At 39.0% G+C, this 12,178-nt stretch overlaps 1 protein-coding gene across 2 annotated transcripts in view; it reads left to right on the forward strand.

Annotated features, from left to right (window-relative positions):
- NELL1 (neural EGFL like 1) overlaps window positions 1-12,178 on the forward strand; it is a 313,642-nt gene that overhangs the window by 291,532 nt on the left and 9,932 nt on the right. Inside the window, exons 16-17 of one of the 2 annotated variants that reach the window (XM_036383624.2) lie at window positions 2,449-2,589; window positions 11,235-11,428. In XM_036383624.2, the coding sequence (XP_036239517.1) occupies window positions 2,449-2,589; window positions 11,235-11,428 (335 nt within the window). The remainder of the gene's footprint in view (window positions 1-2,448; window positions 2,590-11,234; window positions 11,429-12,178) is intronic. The other variant, XM_036383625.2, reaches the window with a different exon arrangement.

Raw genomic sequence — 12,178 nt, forward strand, 5'->3', positions numbered from 1 at the left:
TTTCCACATCAGTGGTGTCCATCAGGGCAGATTTTCCCAAAAAGCCCATATAGCTTCTCTTGTCCTTTGCCCATTGCCCCCAGCCTGTGTAGGACAATGCTGGCATAGCTCCACTGCCTTAAGGAGATGGAGGAAGTAAAAGGAAGAGCCTGTAAAACTGAAAGCAAATCTTCTTTTCCTAGCTCTGCTGGTTGAAAGAATTGTTTAGTGTCTCCCTACACATCAGGGAACAAAAGCTGTTACAGGTATGCTACTGCCACAGTAAAGTCATCTGGTCTTGAAGGAGTTCTGTGTATTATTTTAGTTTTTGACCTAATGGCTCTTCTTCCACTGAGTAAAGCACTGCCTAGTAAAGTTGTGGTTCCCTGGCAGACAGGCTTTCTGAAAAGCAGACTGCTAGTCAGTTAGTGTCCTTTGCCATGAGCCTAAATCATATGCTTTTGAAAGGGCTTAAGCTTAGAAATGAACTTTAGGAAACCTCTATTAATTTTGTAAATTAAAAATGTAAAATTGAACAGATTGAAGTCCAGTACAGGACTGACACAAGAAAGCAGTCTTTAAACAGAAACATTCTCCAATCCAACACTGGGAAAGAAAGGAAGGTAAGAAGAGGGATTCATTTGCTATTGACCTGCAGTAGCAAAGTCATTCACTTTCCAAATAGGATTAAACCTGTTTCATCAGCCATGACATGTGAAAAGATCATGGTTATAAATTCCATTTGCTGTAATGAATTGGAAGTGTCTGAGTTTGCAAGCAGCACTCACTGTTGATGGACAGCTACATTCGTGCAATGTTTTAACACTAAAATTAGCTTCCACAAGGTACAAAGTACAGAAAAGGTGACAGCAGTGACAGATCTTGAAGCATTTAAAAATTGACTCTTTTGTGAGATGGGAGCTGAATAAAGCTAGAAATAAATAGTGTTTATGATCCTGTTATGTAGATAACTTGGTTCATGCTTGAGCAAGGGCGAACAGGAATCTTGGAAAATGGCATTTTTTAGGTTTCTCAGCCATATTTCAACAAGAATAAATATTGTTACTGAAATGAGGAAAAATCGAACTTCTCTATGGTATTGCTTGTAAGATGTAAGAAAATGGGATTGTGTTGAAGGATACTTCATTCAGATCGATTTCCATGTACATCAACATGGCTCCAGTGCAGTCCATGAAACCATATTGGTGTATGTGTTTTGGAAATTGAGATAAAAGCTACATTCTGTGGTTAGTTAATCACCTTAACTCAGTCTTGCATCAGGATCATGAGACATTTGTCCTTTAATGCTTGTGGAGCTAAATGTCGTTTCCAAACCTGTTTTCACCAAGTTTTTTTGGGTTTTTATGCACATTTTTCGTGTGCCAAGAAAAAAAAAATCTCAGTGGGTGAAAGTGGGAATTATTTGGGAATAATTTGAGTCTCCTTTTAATTGATAAGTTACCCAGCTGAAAACTGTCCAAAATTAAAAAAAAAAAAAAAAAAAGCTTGAGCTGAATAGAGGAATGAAAATATAATGGCTTTGTAAATTACCACAAGGTTAGCATATAATTAATTTGCTAATTTTAATTACAACCCTACAAAATGTGCTGAAAAATGCTCAAAGGGGAGAAGCAGCCAGGTGCCAGCCATGATTAGCCAAGGTTACTGGCAATTACAAAGTCTCTATTAAACGTGTTACAGAAATTTGAGAAACCCCTTTCTGAAAACTGCCCATTTATTGAAACTCAGCAGGCTGTTCATCATGCTGGATCTTTCCATTGCTATAGACTTGCTGTCATTTGCCTCACTCTTTCCCAGCTAAATGTTTTATTGCAGCTGAAATGTGGACTGCTTTTTCTGTTTGTCACACGCTGTTACACTTGTACTGGGTATTTATTTGGATCACATAAACAAAAGAGATTAACCAGTGTTTGTGAAGTGGTCTGAGCACCTTCAGTTCCAGAGAGCTGCCAATATCTCAGCTGAATGCTGGAAACACAAATCTTGAAAAAAATGCTTTTTCTTTCCAAAGTGTCCTGGCACATGCAGTTTGTAAAGCAGGAATATTGCTGAAACTGCCTTTTCAGTGGACAGCCTGTTCTGCAGTGCTTTAAATGCACAGACAAATGGAATTTCTGCGTTAAAAAAGCAAACAGAAATCCCCAACACAAAAACAAACAAACAAGGAACAAAAAATCTGCATGTTTGCTTTGCATTTTCAGCAAATCATGGTGTAAAAGAATGTCTTGTCTGTAACAGATTACACGATGTATTATTGTTATTTTTTATTGTTGTTCTGTGAGTCACGCTTTAAATGTCTGTTGTTTGGAACTGTAATAAAGCTTGATCCATCTATTAAAGGAAATCTTTAAAAAAAACCTCCGAACCAATAAGATTTAAAAAAAAAAAAACAAACCTACAGCGTTGGTTATTAATTTCCCGGCTGGCTTGTGTTTTTCTCTGAGGCAGATATTGATGAGTGTGCAGAGGGGATCATTGCGTGTCACAGCCATTCACGCTGTGTTAACCTCCCGGGGTGGTACCACTGTGAGTGCAGAAGCGGTTTCCATGACAATGGAAGCTATTCTCCTGCCGGGGAGTCCTGTGTGGGTAAGCAATCCTCAGAGAGCCTTTCTTTTCTTCCTTCTGCATGGCCTTCCCGAGGGACTGTGGAGTTCCTGAGCAGGGAACCGAGGTGTCTGTCTGTCTGTCTGTCAGCACGCCCTGCTAGGAGGGGCATCCCCAGCCTGACCCATTGCACTGCTCCCTTTATCAGAGCAAGGGGCTGGGGAACCTGGAGTGAAAGTGGCCTTGCTGGGCAGCACAACTGCCCACAAAAGGGGCTTTTCCAATTCAAGGTTTCAACCCAGTGATAGGAGAACCTCTCTGTGGCATGTCTGTGTTGCTTTGGTTTGCTTGTTTTCCATTTTTCAGCATCTTCATAGTTAATTTTCTAGAATTATGCAAATAACATCAAATTCTCAATGCACCATATTTGCAGAATAAGGTCCCAAGAGCATGAACAGAGAGGGATTTTTAATGAGTGCAGAGGAGTTTGTCAGTGTTTTTATGGGAGGACAAAGGATGAGGCTCCATGAGGAGTTAATGTTGGCTCCTGCAGTCTCTGTGCCCTCACTGCCTGTGGGGCTCTGGGTGCCACTGCAGCAATAAAACCATGGTGAAGGTGGTAATTCTGCCTTTCCCCTGCTTACAGTTTTTCCATCTTTTCAGTTATTTGCCTTATACATAATTCCTATGTGGTATTTTATCAGGTGAGTTTAAAACTCCTTAGAAGGGATCCCATTTTAACTTCTGTGAGGCACGGATCAACTGGGTCCTAGTGTTACTCTGTCCTTTCTTTGGCATTTCAGTTACTTCATCTCAAGCCAGTTATATGAGTTTTCTATTAAAGCTCTTTTCCTCCTTTTGTGGGTTTTTTGTTGTTGTTGTTTTGTTGAGGTTTTTTTAATGCTGTAAATTTAATTGATCATGTCCATAACTTCAAAGGGTGTTGTCTATGATTTAAAATCTATAATTAAAATAAAAATTTGTAACAAAAATATATAAATTTCCTTGTAAAAAACATTACCATCACATTACCAATACATTACCAATTACATTACCATGAATTCTGGCTATTAGAAGTCCTTGGGATAAGGTAGTGCCATAATTTAAAAATGCAGAGGAATGATAATGATTTTCAAAGCAATATTTTGTAGATTGTCCAGCTAAGTTAGCTTTTTACACATTGTCCTAAGCTGGTGGGAAGCTCAATAAAATCACAGCAGTGAACATCTTCAGAGGGTGTCTGTGTAAAAAATGGCAAATTTTACAGCATTTCAGGATTCCATAGATAAAATAGATGAACGTCGTGTATTTCTAAATGAATTCTCAAATGTTAAGAGTCCTCCCCTGGTTTATTTGAATGTTGTAAAATGAGTGATGAATGGAGCAATGTTGAAAATACCTTCTTTGTGAGAAGTCAAAGCAACATGACATAACTTTCAGAAAGCCCTGAGGCAGCTGGAGGTCAGAGGCATTTTTAGCATTTCTGGTGCTTGTACCACTCACATGGGGAGCCCCATCCCTCGTGCCTCCTGTAGCTGTTTTGGGAAGCAGAAGATCAAGAGCCAGGCTGATGTCAGGAGAAGACAGACAGACACACAGGCAAGACTGTGGCTGACCCCAGGCAGGCTCAGCTCTGGAAAGGTCAGTACTGCTTGCACTGAATCACTGTTGAAGGGTTGCAAAAAGGAGCCCTAGGTGTTGTGATGGAGACTGGAGGAATAAGATTCCATGAAAACACACTGCCCTCATTTTGACCTGCACAGCATGCTGGAAGTCTGTGAGGTGAGGTGCTCCTCTTGCCATATGCAAGTTGTAAACAGAATGTGAAATTAGTGAGGTTATTTTAATGAAATAGCTTCTCTGAACCATCTGCTGCCGGGCACCAGTGAGGAAGAGAAATAAACCAGTTTGCTTCACCAGTATAATAAAATAAAATAATTAAAAATTAATTGGAAGATTTTGTTAACCCATACTGACAAAGTTCAAACCCTGATGTTTATTTCAAAATGCAACTAAGAATTGGGTAAAACAGCAGAGAGAGAACACTGCACACTCTAGCTAATATGCCACATTACAGAACTTGTTTGTTGCCTGGTGGAACATTTAGAGTCAGAACTGGTGTCTTTCACTCTGTTTCAGATAAAAGAGAGCTCATCTGCTTAGGAACAGTATTTTTTCCTGGTGTATTGTATATTGAATTTGTGTACATGAGGTGGGTATGAGCCATAGTCTTTCAGTGTGTTTTGAAACATTTCTTCTTCCTCCCTGAAGGACAAACTTGGAGAACAATAAATAGGCTAAAAACATAAGAAATAAGATTAAACCCTTTCCTACAAAATAATAACAATAAATATTACACAGAGTCTTAAATATCACAAGACAGTGGGAGGGAGTCCTCATCTCTGACAGATTGCCCAAAGCCCAGGCAGCCAGTTGCTTTTGTTGGATACATTTATGTACATATTAGTTAACCCATTTTCCCTCCATTTTATGTGGGTGTTATGGAGCTTAGTCATTGCTTGCACTATCTCTGCAGTGCTTGCAAAACATTAAGAAAAATAGCATCTATTTGGGAAGTGTGATACCTCAGTGCTTCTAAAAGCTAAATTCTCATTGACAAAGAGAAAACAGGGAAGTTTGTCACCTGGTGAGGGACAATTGATTAAATCAGCAGATGTGGCAGAGAAGGTCATAATATTGCACCAGAGCTTGGATAATAAGGATGTGTGGCTTAGCCGGCCCCTTCAAGATTGGGAAAATTCTTTTTGTTGCTCAAAATAGCAACCAAAGACAGCTTTTATCAGGGATGTCAGCTTCATATAGTGATGGTGAGTAGGCTCAAATTAAGAGAATGTAATTTGATTTCCCACAGTAGTGTTTTTATGAGCCCCTGGTCTTTCACAATGTGTTATTAAGAAAACTGCTTGCAGACAAAAGACAATTGCTGTACAAAGTTGCTACCAAAGTTTGCCTGGCAATTAAAACCTGTAGGCTACAGCTGCTGTGTTGTTTGGTTGTTTTGGTTTTTTTTTTTTAATTTTGTAATAGGAGCTTGGCTGCAATCTGAAGTAAGAAACAATAAAACTTCATAGAGAATGAGGAGCTGTCATGTGATACAGTATTTGTGACTATCCACCCAAAGCAAATTCTACTTTTCAATCCCCATCTCAAAGTGAGATGCTTCCAGTCTGTAGAGTGCTGTTCAGACCCTGGAGTGCAGATTTACTGATTCTATTTTTTTTTCATGATGATTTGTGTTTCTGGGTCCCTACACTGGGACTTCCACTCACAGAAGGAACAACCACCAAGGCAGCAGTGCCTTTCAGGTTTTGTTTATTTTTTTCTTTAGGAACCACGACAAATTTTGTAGGGAAGCTTAACATAGATTCTCCTCCCACCAAATCCCCACGGGATTCAGCATTTATTCCAGCCTGAAAGGTAGTGTGGCTAGACCTCACTGCAGGGTTAGAGTTGCTGGTTTGGGGAAATGAGAGCTGGGTAAAAGGATGACTGAAGAGCTCATGAAAGAAAACCCCACAGGTACTAGTCCCCCACAAAAGCTGGGTGCAGCAGTGCTGGCAGGTCAGATCTGAATGGACTTTAAATCTGTTCCTGAAGCTTTCATGTATTCCATGGTATGCTGCAGTGGTGTCTCTTATCTAGGTTAGAAAGTAAAAGCAAAGGAGGTTAGATTTTATTTTTCTCCTTTTCTGTTTCACACAAAAAGGAAAAGACCCATCCCTGGAAAATCTTTCCCATATGCCTGAGAATTACTTTCCTATCTGTTGGAAGGAAGTGCTGTGGAGGCAGAAAGGTTTGCATGTGGTACAGACTATCCAAGGCCAAATAGAAGCTGCTATTTCACAGCTTTCTTCTGTTCTGCTCGTACAATTTCTTAAAGCTCACAGTATCAGAGTTGGTGTCAGTGGATTTTATCCTGTAAAATAAAGGTTATCTTATTTACTTTCCATCTAGTAAATTCTAATTTTTGTATTCTGGCAGAAAATTGTGTAACATATCTTCAATGTAATTGTGTTTAGTCATTTCTATATTTTTAGAAAGCTTTAGTAAATTCTTATTCAGAATCCAATTTATTATGCACTGTTCTTTAATAGACCATTGTGTCTCTATAGAATAAAAGTACTACCATAAAATATTTTCTAGCTAACAATGAACCCATTCAGTGATATTTTTTCAAGGACAACTCCAAATAACTTTGATTTAGAAAGAAGGCAAAACAATCATTAAGTGACAAGTTGTCTGTGAAAAATGATTTGTCAAAACAGAGTTTAGTAAACTTGTACATACATTGGTTTGGGAGCCCAGCTTACATTTTTCACGTTAACAATATACTGTAATGGTTTAATGTACCATAACAGTTAAAATTAGCACATTAGTGGGGTTCTTTCTTCTGCAACAGCTTATCATGATGATACAGAGCACACACTGCATGGCTTGCTTGCACACATTTATTAAGGTGCTGCGGAAAAGTCTTACAATTAAAACCTGGATAGCCTTGAAAAGTAAGAAATGAAGTATCCAGGGATTGATTTCAAGTTTCAGTGAAAGCAAGTTAATGAACTTGTGTTGATATGTACAGTCATGCTTGTCTTCTACCTGATTCAAATGCACTGGCTGTGGGACCTCTCATAATATCTGGGGCAAATTACTTCTCATTACAGCCAAAAAGGATGGAAAAGGAAATTGCATCTCTGGGGATTATTTGCTTCCATTTTGATTCTGTTTCCCTGCCTGCCCACATTACTGAGCTATCCATGTACTTTGAGAGTATATTGGGAATGAGCACCTCTTGGGTGGTTTCCTTCCCTTTCTTTTTTCATCCACAAAATGTGACTGATTGCTAAAATGTGTATGGTCACTTGTGGCTGTGCACTTGTTTATAGAAGCACTGGCTGGAGAGTTTGAAGAGTGAAGATCTTGATCACTTGTCCGAGGGTCTTGGCAGCAATCCCTTTGTTGCTGCTGTGTTGCTGATAGAAAATTGCATAAAGCTTTGCAAAAAATTACAAGCAAATTTTTGCTCAATATGGGTGTTGCCGCTATACCCTCACTTCTCCTTGAAAAGGAACTGTCTGAAGAGGGTAAGGAAAGCTCTGCCACTTTTATTGGGGTTAATTAGTAGTTTTTGCCACAGAGAATCTCAGTATATAATGAATAAAATTACAAAATTCTATTTCAAGTGTGAAAATCAGGTTATTTCCATAGGTTGACAGGATACATGAAAGAATGAATCCCTCCAAACATAAAGACAGATGTTTTGGTCTTGTCCTTTATATATAGGGAAAGAATAAGGAGTCTCCTTGCTATTTCCAGTGTGCTTCAAAGTTGCTTGATTTATAAATTAATATTTTATCTCCTTCCTACTTTGTATTGGTATAATTGGAAATGAGATTTGTGTGCAGTTTTGCCTTGCCCATCTTTAAATGTTTCAGTTTTGGGCCTGCATCTTCTGAGAACAGGTGTGGGAAAGCAAAGGAAACCTGTCGGGATGTGGAGAATTTCACCTAAGCAAGGATTTGAACACTACAAAAATAAGCTAAATGCAAAAGCCTCATCATAGTTTTCACATCCACTAAATTATTGTTTTGGACAACTGAAGTAAGCTAACTTTTCAACACCTAAGTTGAAAAAGTTTTTCACTGATGTATGGTTTCACCTAAGTACCTCAGACTCAGCATTTACAATTCAGCCTGATGGAGATCATTTAAGAGTTCTTTGTGGAATCAAAGTAAATGCTGAAGAATAACCTAAGAATAGCCACTGATTCCAATTGTTAAGGAGAAATTTCACACTAAATACAAGTACTTTTTTTCATGCTTTGCATAGCCATTTACATGCTGATCTCACCCTGATGTGGCCATTTGATCTTCATTAAAATGAAATACTTTCTGTACCTAACAGAGCTAACAATGTGGGAGCATTTGGTTGGGGTCTTCTTCCTTCCCCTTGCCCCCAGTCTGGTTTTAGGCTGAAGGAGAGACAGGGACAAAAACATGTTATGCTTGTAACTTTTCCCCCCAAGTTATGAGGAACATTGTCTGTTCCGACTTTAGAAAATGCAATCAACATCGACTAAAAAACTGCTGAAGGGATATTCTCAAAAAGTTAGTTCTGTTAAAAGTTCTGCTGGAAATGAGTGCAGTGTCCAAACCTTTTATCTCTGACTAATGACTAAAACTTTTAAAACTATTATTTGCAGAAAGAACCAAAAAGCTGCATAGCAGTTAGGGATTTATGTTCATGCTTTGCTTGATTCTTCTTCAACAATCACCCATTTACCAGTTTGGGCTGCTCTTAATGCATCCTTTTTATGTGTGCTAAATGGAGACCAGCAGCAGAGGTACATAAATGGGGTTCTTCCCTTCTGCATGCACATAAGAGATTCAGTTGGCTTTGTGTGAACAGGTCTGTACTACTGAAAACATGAATAATGTTAGTTTCTATAATTGCTAACATCTGGCTTTCCATAAATCTGTTAAATTACATGGAAACAGAATTAGATTTCAGTGTCATAAGTAAAGCAATTAAATGCAACTCTGTAGGCAATATGGCTTTATCTTCATCTGTGAAATCCTTTTAGTTTTGAGCTGTGAAAGCTACCCTTCTGATCTGCACTGTTATTCTGCTACATCCTATACAGATTATAGTCAAGGAGCTCTTAATGTGGTAGGGAAGACAGTATTGATGGTGCTTCTTGAAACCACCAAAGGCAAAGTGAATACTTCATTTATACCTTTGTTTTCAACAAAAAATACAAGTCAAAGTCTACTGAAAAGAAAATGGGAAATCTTTGAGAATGTTGTAAGTTTTACAGTAGCTGTTTGGATATAATTCATTTGATACCAGTTCATTCATAGTTCTCTTTATGGCAGTCTTCATGCTTTTTACTTCCTGCAGTACTCTGGCACTTGTTAAACAATGAACTGCAAATTTTAATTTCTCTTAGTGCTGCATCCTTTTCACCACCAGTAGTGAATATTTCAAGTACTCAGTTATGGCTAAGTTGTGCACCAGAGCAACAATGTTCTTTTCTAGCAATTAAGACTTTCAGGACAGCAAAAATGCACCATTTTTAGGCAAGTCTGAGTGATGAGCAATTGAATCAGGCTGTCAGTCCACTGGAACCTTTTGTGCAAAGGACTGGCTCACAGGTTAGCCCAGGAGTGAAGCCCTGGGAAGGCAGTGGAATAAATTACCTCCAGCTTCCCCTTGGATCTATGAGCACAACAATGAGAAGTCATTTTCTGGCAGCCCAAAGCTTTGACTCGGTTGTGCAGACTGATTTTCACATTTCATCAAATCCAAGGGTGTGAGCACATTTCCACTTGTTCCTGGAGTATTTGTGAATTGAAATCAGGAATTGTACTGTCCACACCAGACTGAATTTAGTGAGATGATTGTTGTAAAGAGTTTCCTTCAGCAGAATGAGAGAATTCTTAGTCTTTTTAAGATAGGACATTTTGAGGTGATGAATCATGAACCTGTGGCACTTGTCCTAAAAGTAAGGCCACTGGACATCACATCCTACCTAAATTAGACTTTAGGTAACTTTTGTTTGTAAGTTCTTTTGGCTTTGTTGGTTTAGAGGGAACTTAAAAGTACTGTTGAGTAATAATGAACAGTTAAAATTTCACCCTAGCAATAAGGTAATTTCAAATTATAAGTATGGTGGTTCTTCCTTGTAATTTCTGAATTTATCTAATGCTATTCTGGAACTATCATGACAGAAATCATCACATACTTCTAAAGGATTTTATTTTCCACCCTTCCTTCCATTGTTGATTACAGTTTTCATTGTTCATGTTGGACCAAAAGAGACCCACTAGTTTACTGGTATTTCATCTGGACAATTTGTCAATATATTGTTTAAGAAAAATCCAAAGTTATTGTCTGAATGAAACACCATTTTTTAGCAATGCAATGTGCTTAAAAATCTAATAGCTTTCATTGCAAGAAAAAGAACACTGCATGAACTCCCTAGATAAATTCATATTGCATAATTATATTTTACCCTCCAAGAGCAAATTTATTGGGATACTGTAATTCACCTTTCTCTGGTGTATAATCATTTTCTCTTGTCACCTATTCTTTGTGTCATTGCTAAATCATACTGCATAGCTTTAAGACATATTTTTTTGCGTATAAGGTGCCTCCAAGTTCTTTTTTTTTTTTTCCAATTCACTTACACCTTCCAGCAATGGGAAAAGGATGCAACTGACTGCTTTAATATGGGGAATGTTGCTTGTGTTAGGAAATTATAAAGAATAATGCACTTCTATTTTGATGTAAAACCCAGAACAGAGAGTGGTGTAGTTAACAGAAAGTCACTCTGCTTGCTAGTTTGCAGTCACTGGGAAATGAGTATGCACATTTATCTGAAGGTTCAAATTTGTCACTGATACATGGTTTCACCAAGGTACCTCAGACTCAGCATTTACAATTCAGCCTGATGAGATCATTTAAAAGTTCTTTGTGGAATCAAAGTAAATGCTGAAGAATAACCTAAAAACCATCAGTGCTTAAAGTCTACCAAGTAAACATGGAAGCTATAAAAAGGAATGCACCCTCATCCACCAACAACAATAAGCAATAATTACTTAATTCAGAAATAAAGCTTACCCCATGCAAAATGTGCCCGAAGCGTTTATAAACCTGCTGTTTTGCAGATATCGACGAGTGTGCCTTAAAGATCCACACCTGTTGGAATGACTCAGCCTGTGTGAACCTGGCAGGAGGCTTTGACTGCCTGTGTCCCTCTGGGCCATCTTGCACTGGAGACTGTCCCCACGAAGGTGGCTTCAAGAGGAACGGGCAGGTGTGGACCCTGAGGGAGGACAGATGCTCCGTGTGCTCCTGCAAGGTGAGATCCAGCTGCCCTGGGCTCCAGAAGGCTTTCATCCTCTGGGCTCATGTCAGAAACCCTATTTATGCTGTTGGAGGCAGAAATATTAGCCTAAGCCCAAGGCAAAAGGCAGGCTGGACACTGAAGCTGGGATGGGGATATTCTTCTGGGAAGGCTTTTATTTCCTTGATTTGCTCAACCACACACTTAACTGAATGACGGCCAGCCCTGCTGAGCTTTTACCGTGTCACCCTGTGGGCCAGAGCATTTCAGAGTGTGCCTTAAAGAGGGTTTTTTGCCCTTTACCCATTACCCTTTAACACAATGTGCAGGTTCCAGCATGCTCCCTGGAAATGCTGAAAACTGATTTTAATTTCTCTTTCCTATGAACATGCACCTCTCAGCACTGTAGTCAGCCCACTTCCTCTTGGCTGTGTTTCCCTGTGCTTGGAATGCATTTGAATTAACTGGGTGAGAAGAAAGGTCAGAAGACCCAGCACAGGCACTTGAATTTCCTCCAAGTGAAGAGAGGTGAAGCCCAGCTTTTTCCTTGGCTGTGTTGGCAGGTCTCCCACTGGAGCAGTGCAGCTCTCTCTGCTTGTTTGGAGAAACCAGATCTGGTACCACTGAAGGTACCTTAAAGAGTTAACATTTAGGTCAGGGGAGGGGGGAGGTTTGTTGTTGGTTTGGGGATTTTTTCCCCTGGACATTACCTTTTTTAAAAATTTTTCTTCATATGGTAACCAAGTTAGAAGAACATTTGGCTCT

The sequence above is a fragment of the Molothrus ater genome, chromosome 6, assembly GCF_012460135.2.
Source record: "Molothrus ater isolate BHLD 08-10-18 breed brown headed cowbird chromosome 6, BPBGC_Mater_1.1, whole genome shotgun sequence".
Classification (NCBI taxonomy): Eukaryota; Metazoa; Chordata; class Aves; order Passeriformes; family Icteridae; genus Molothrus; species Molothrus ater.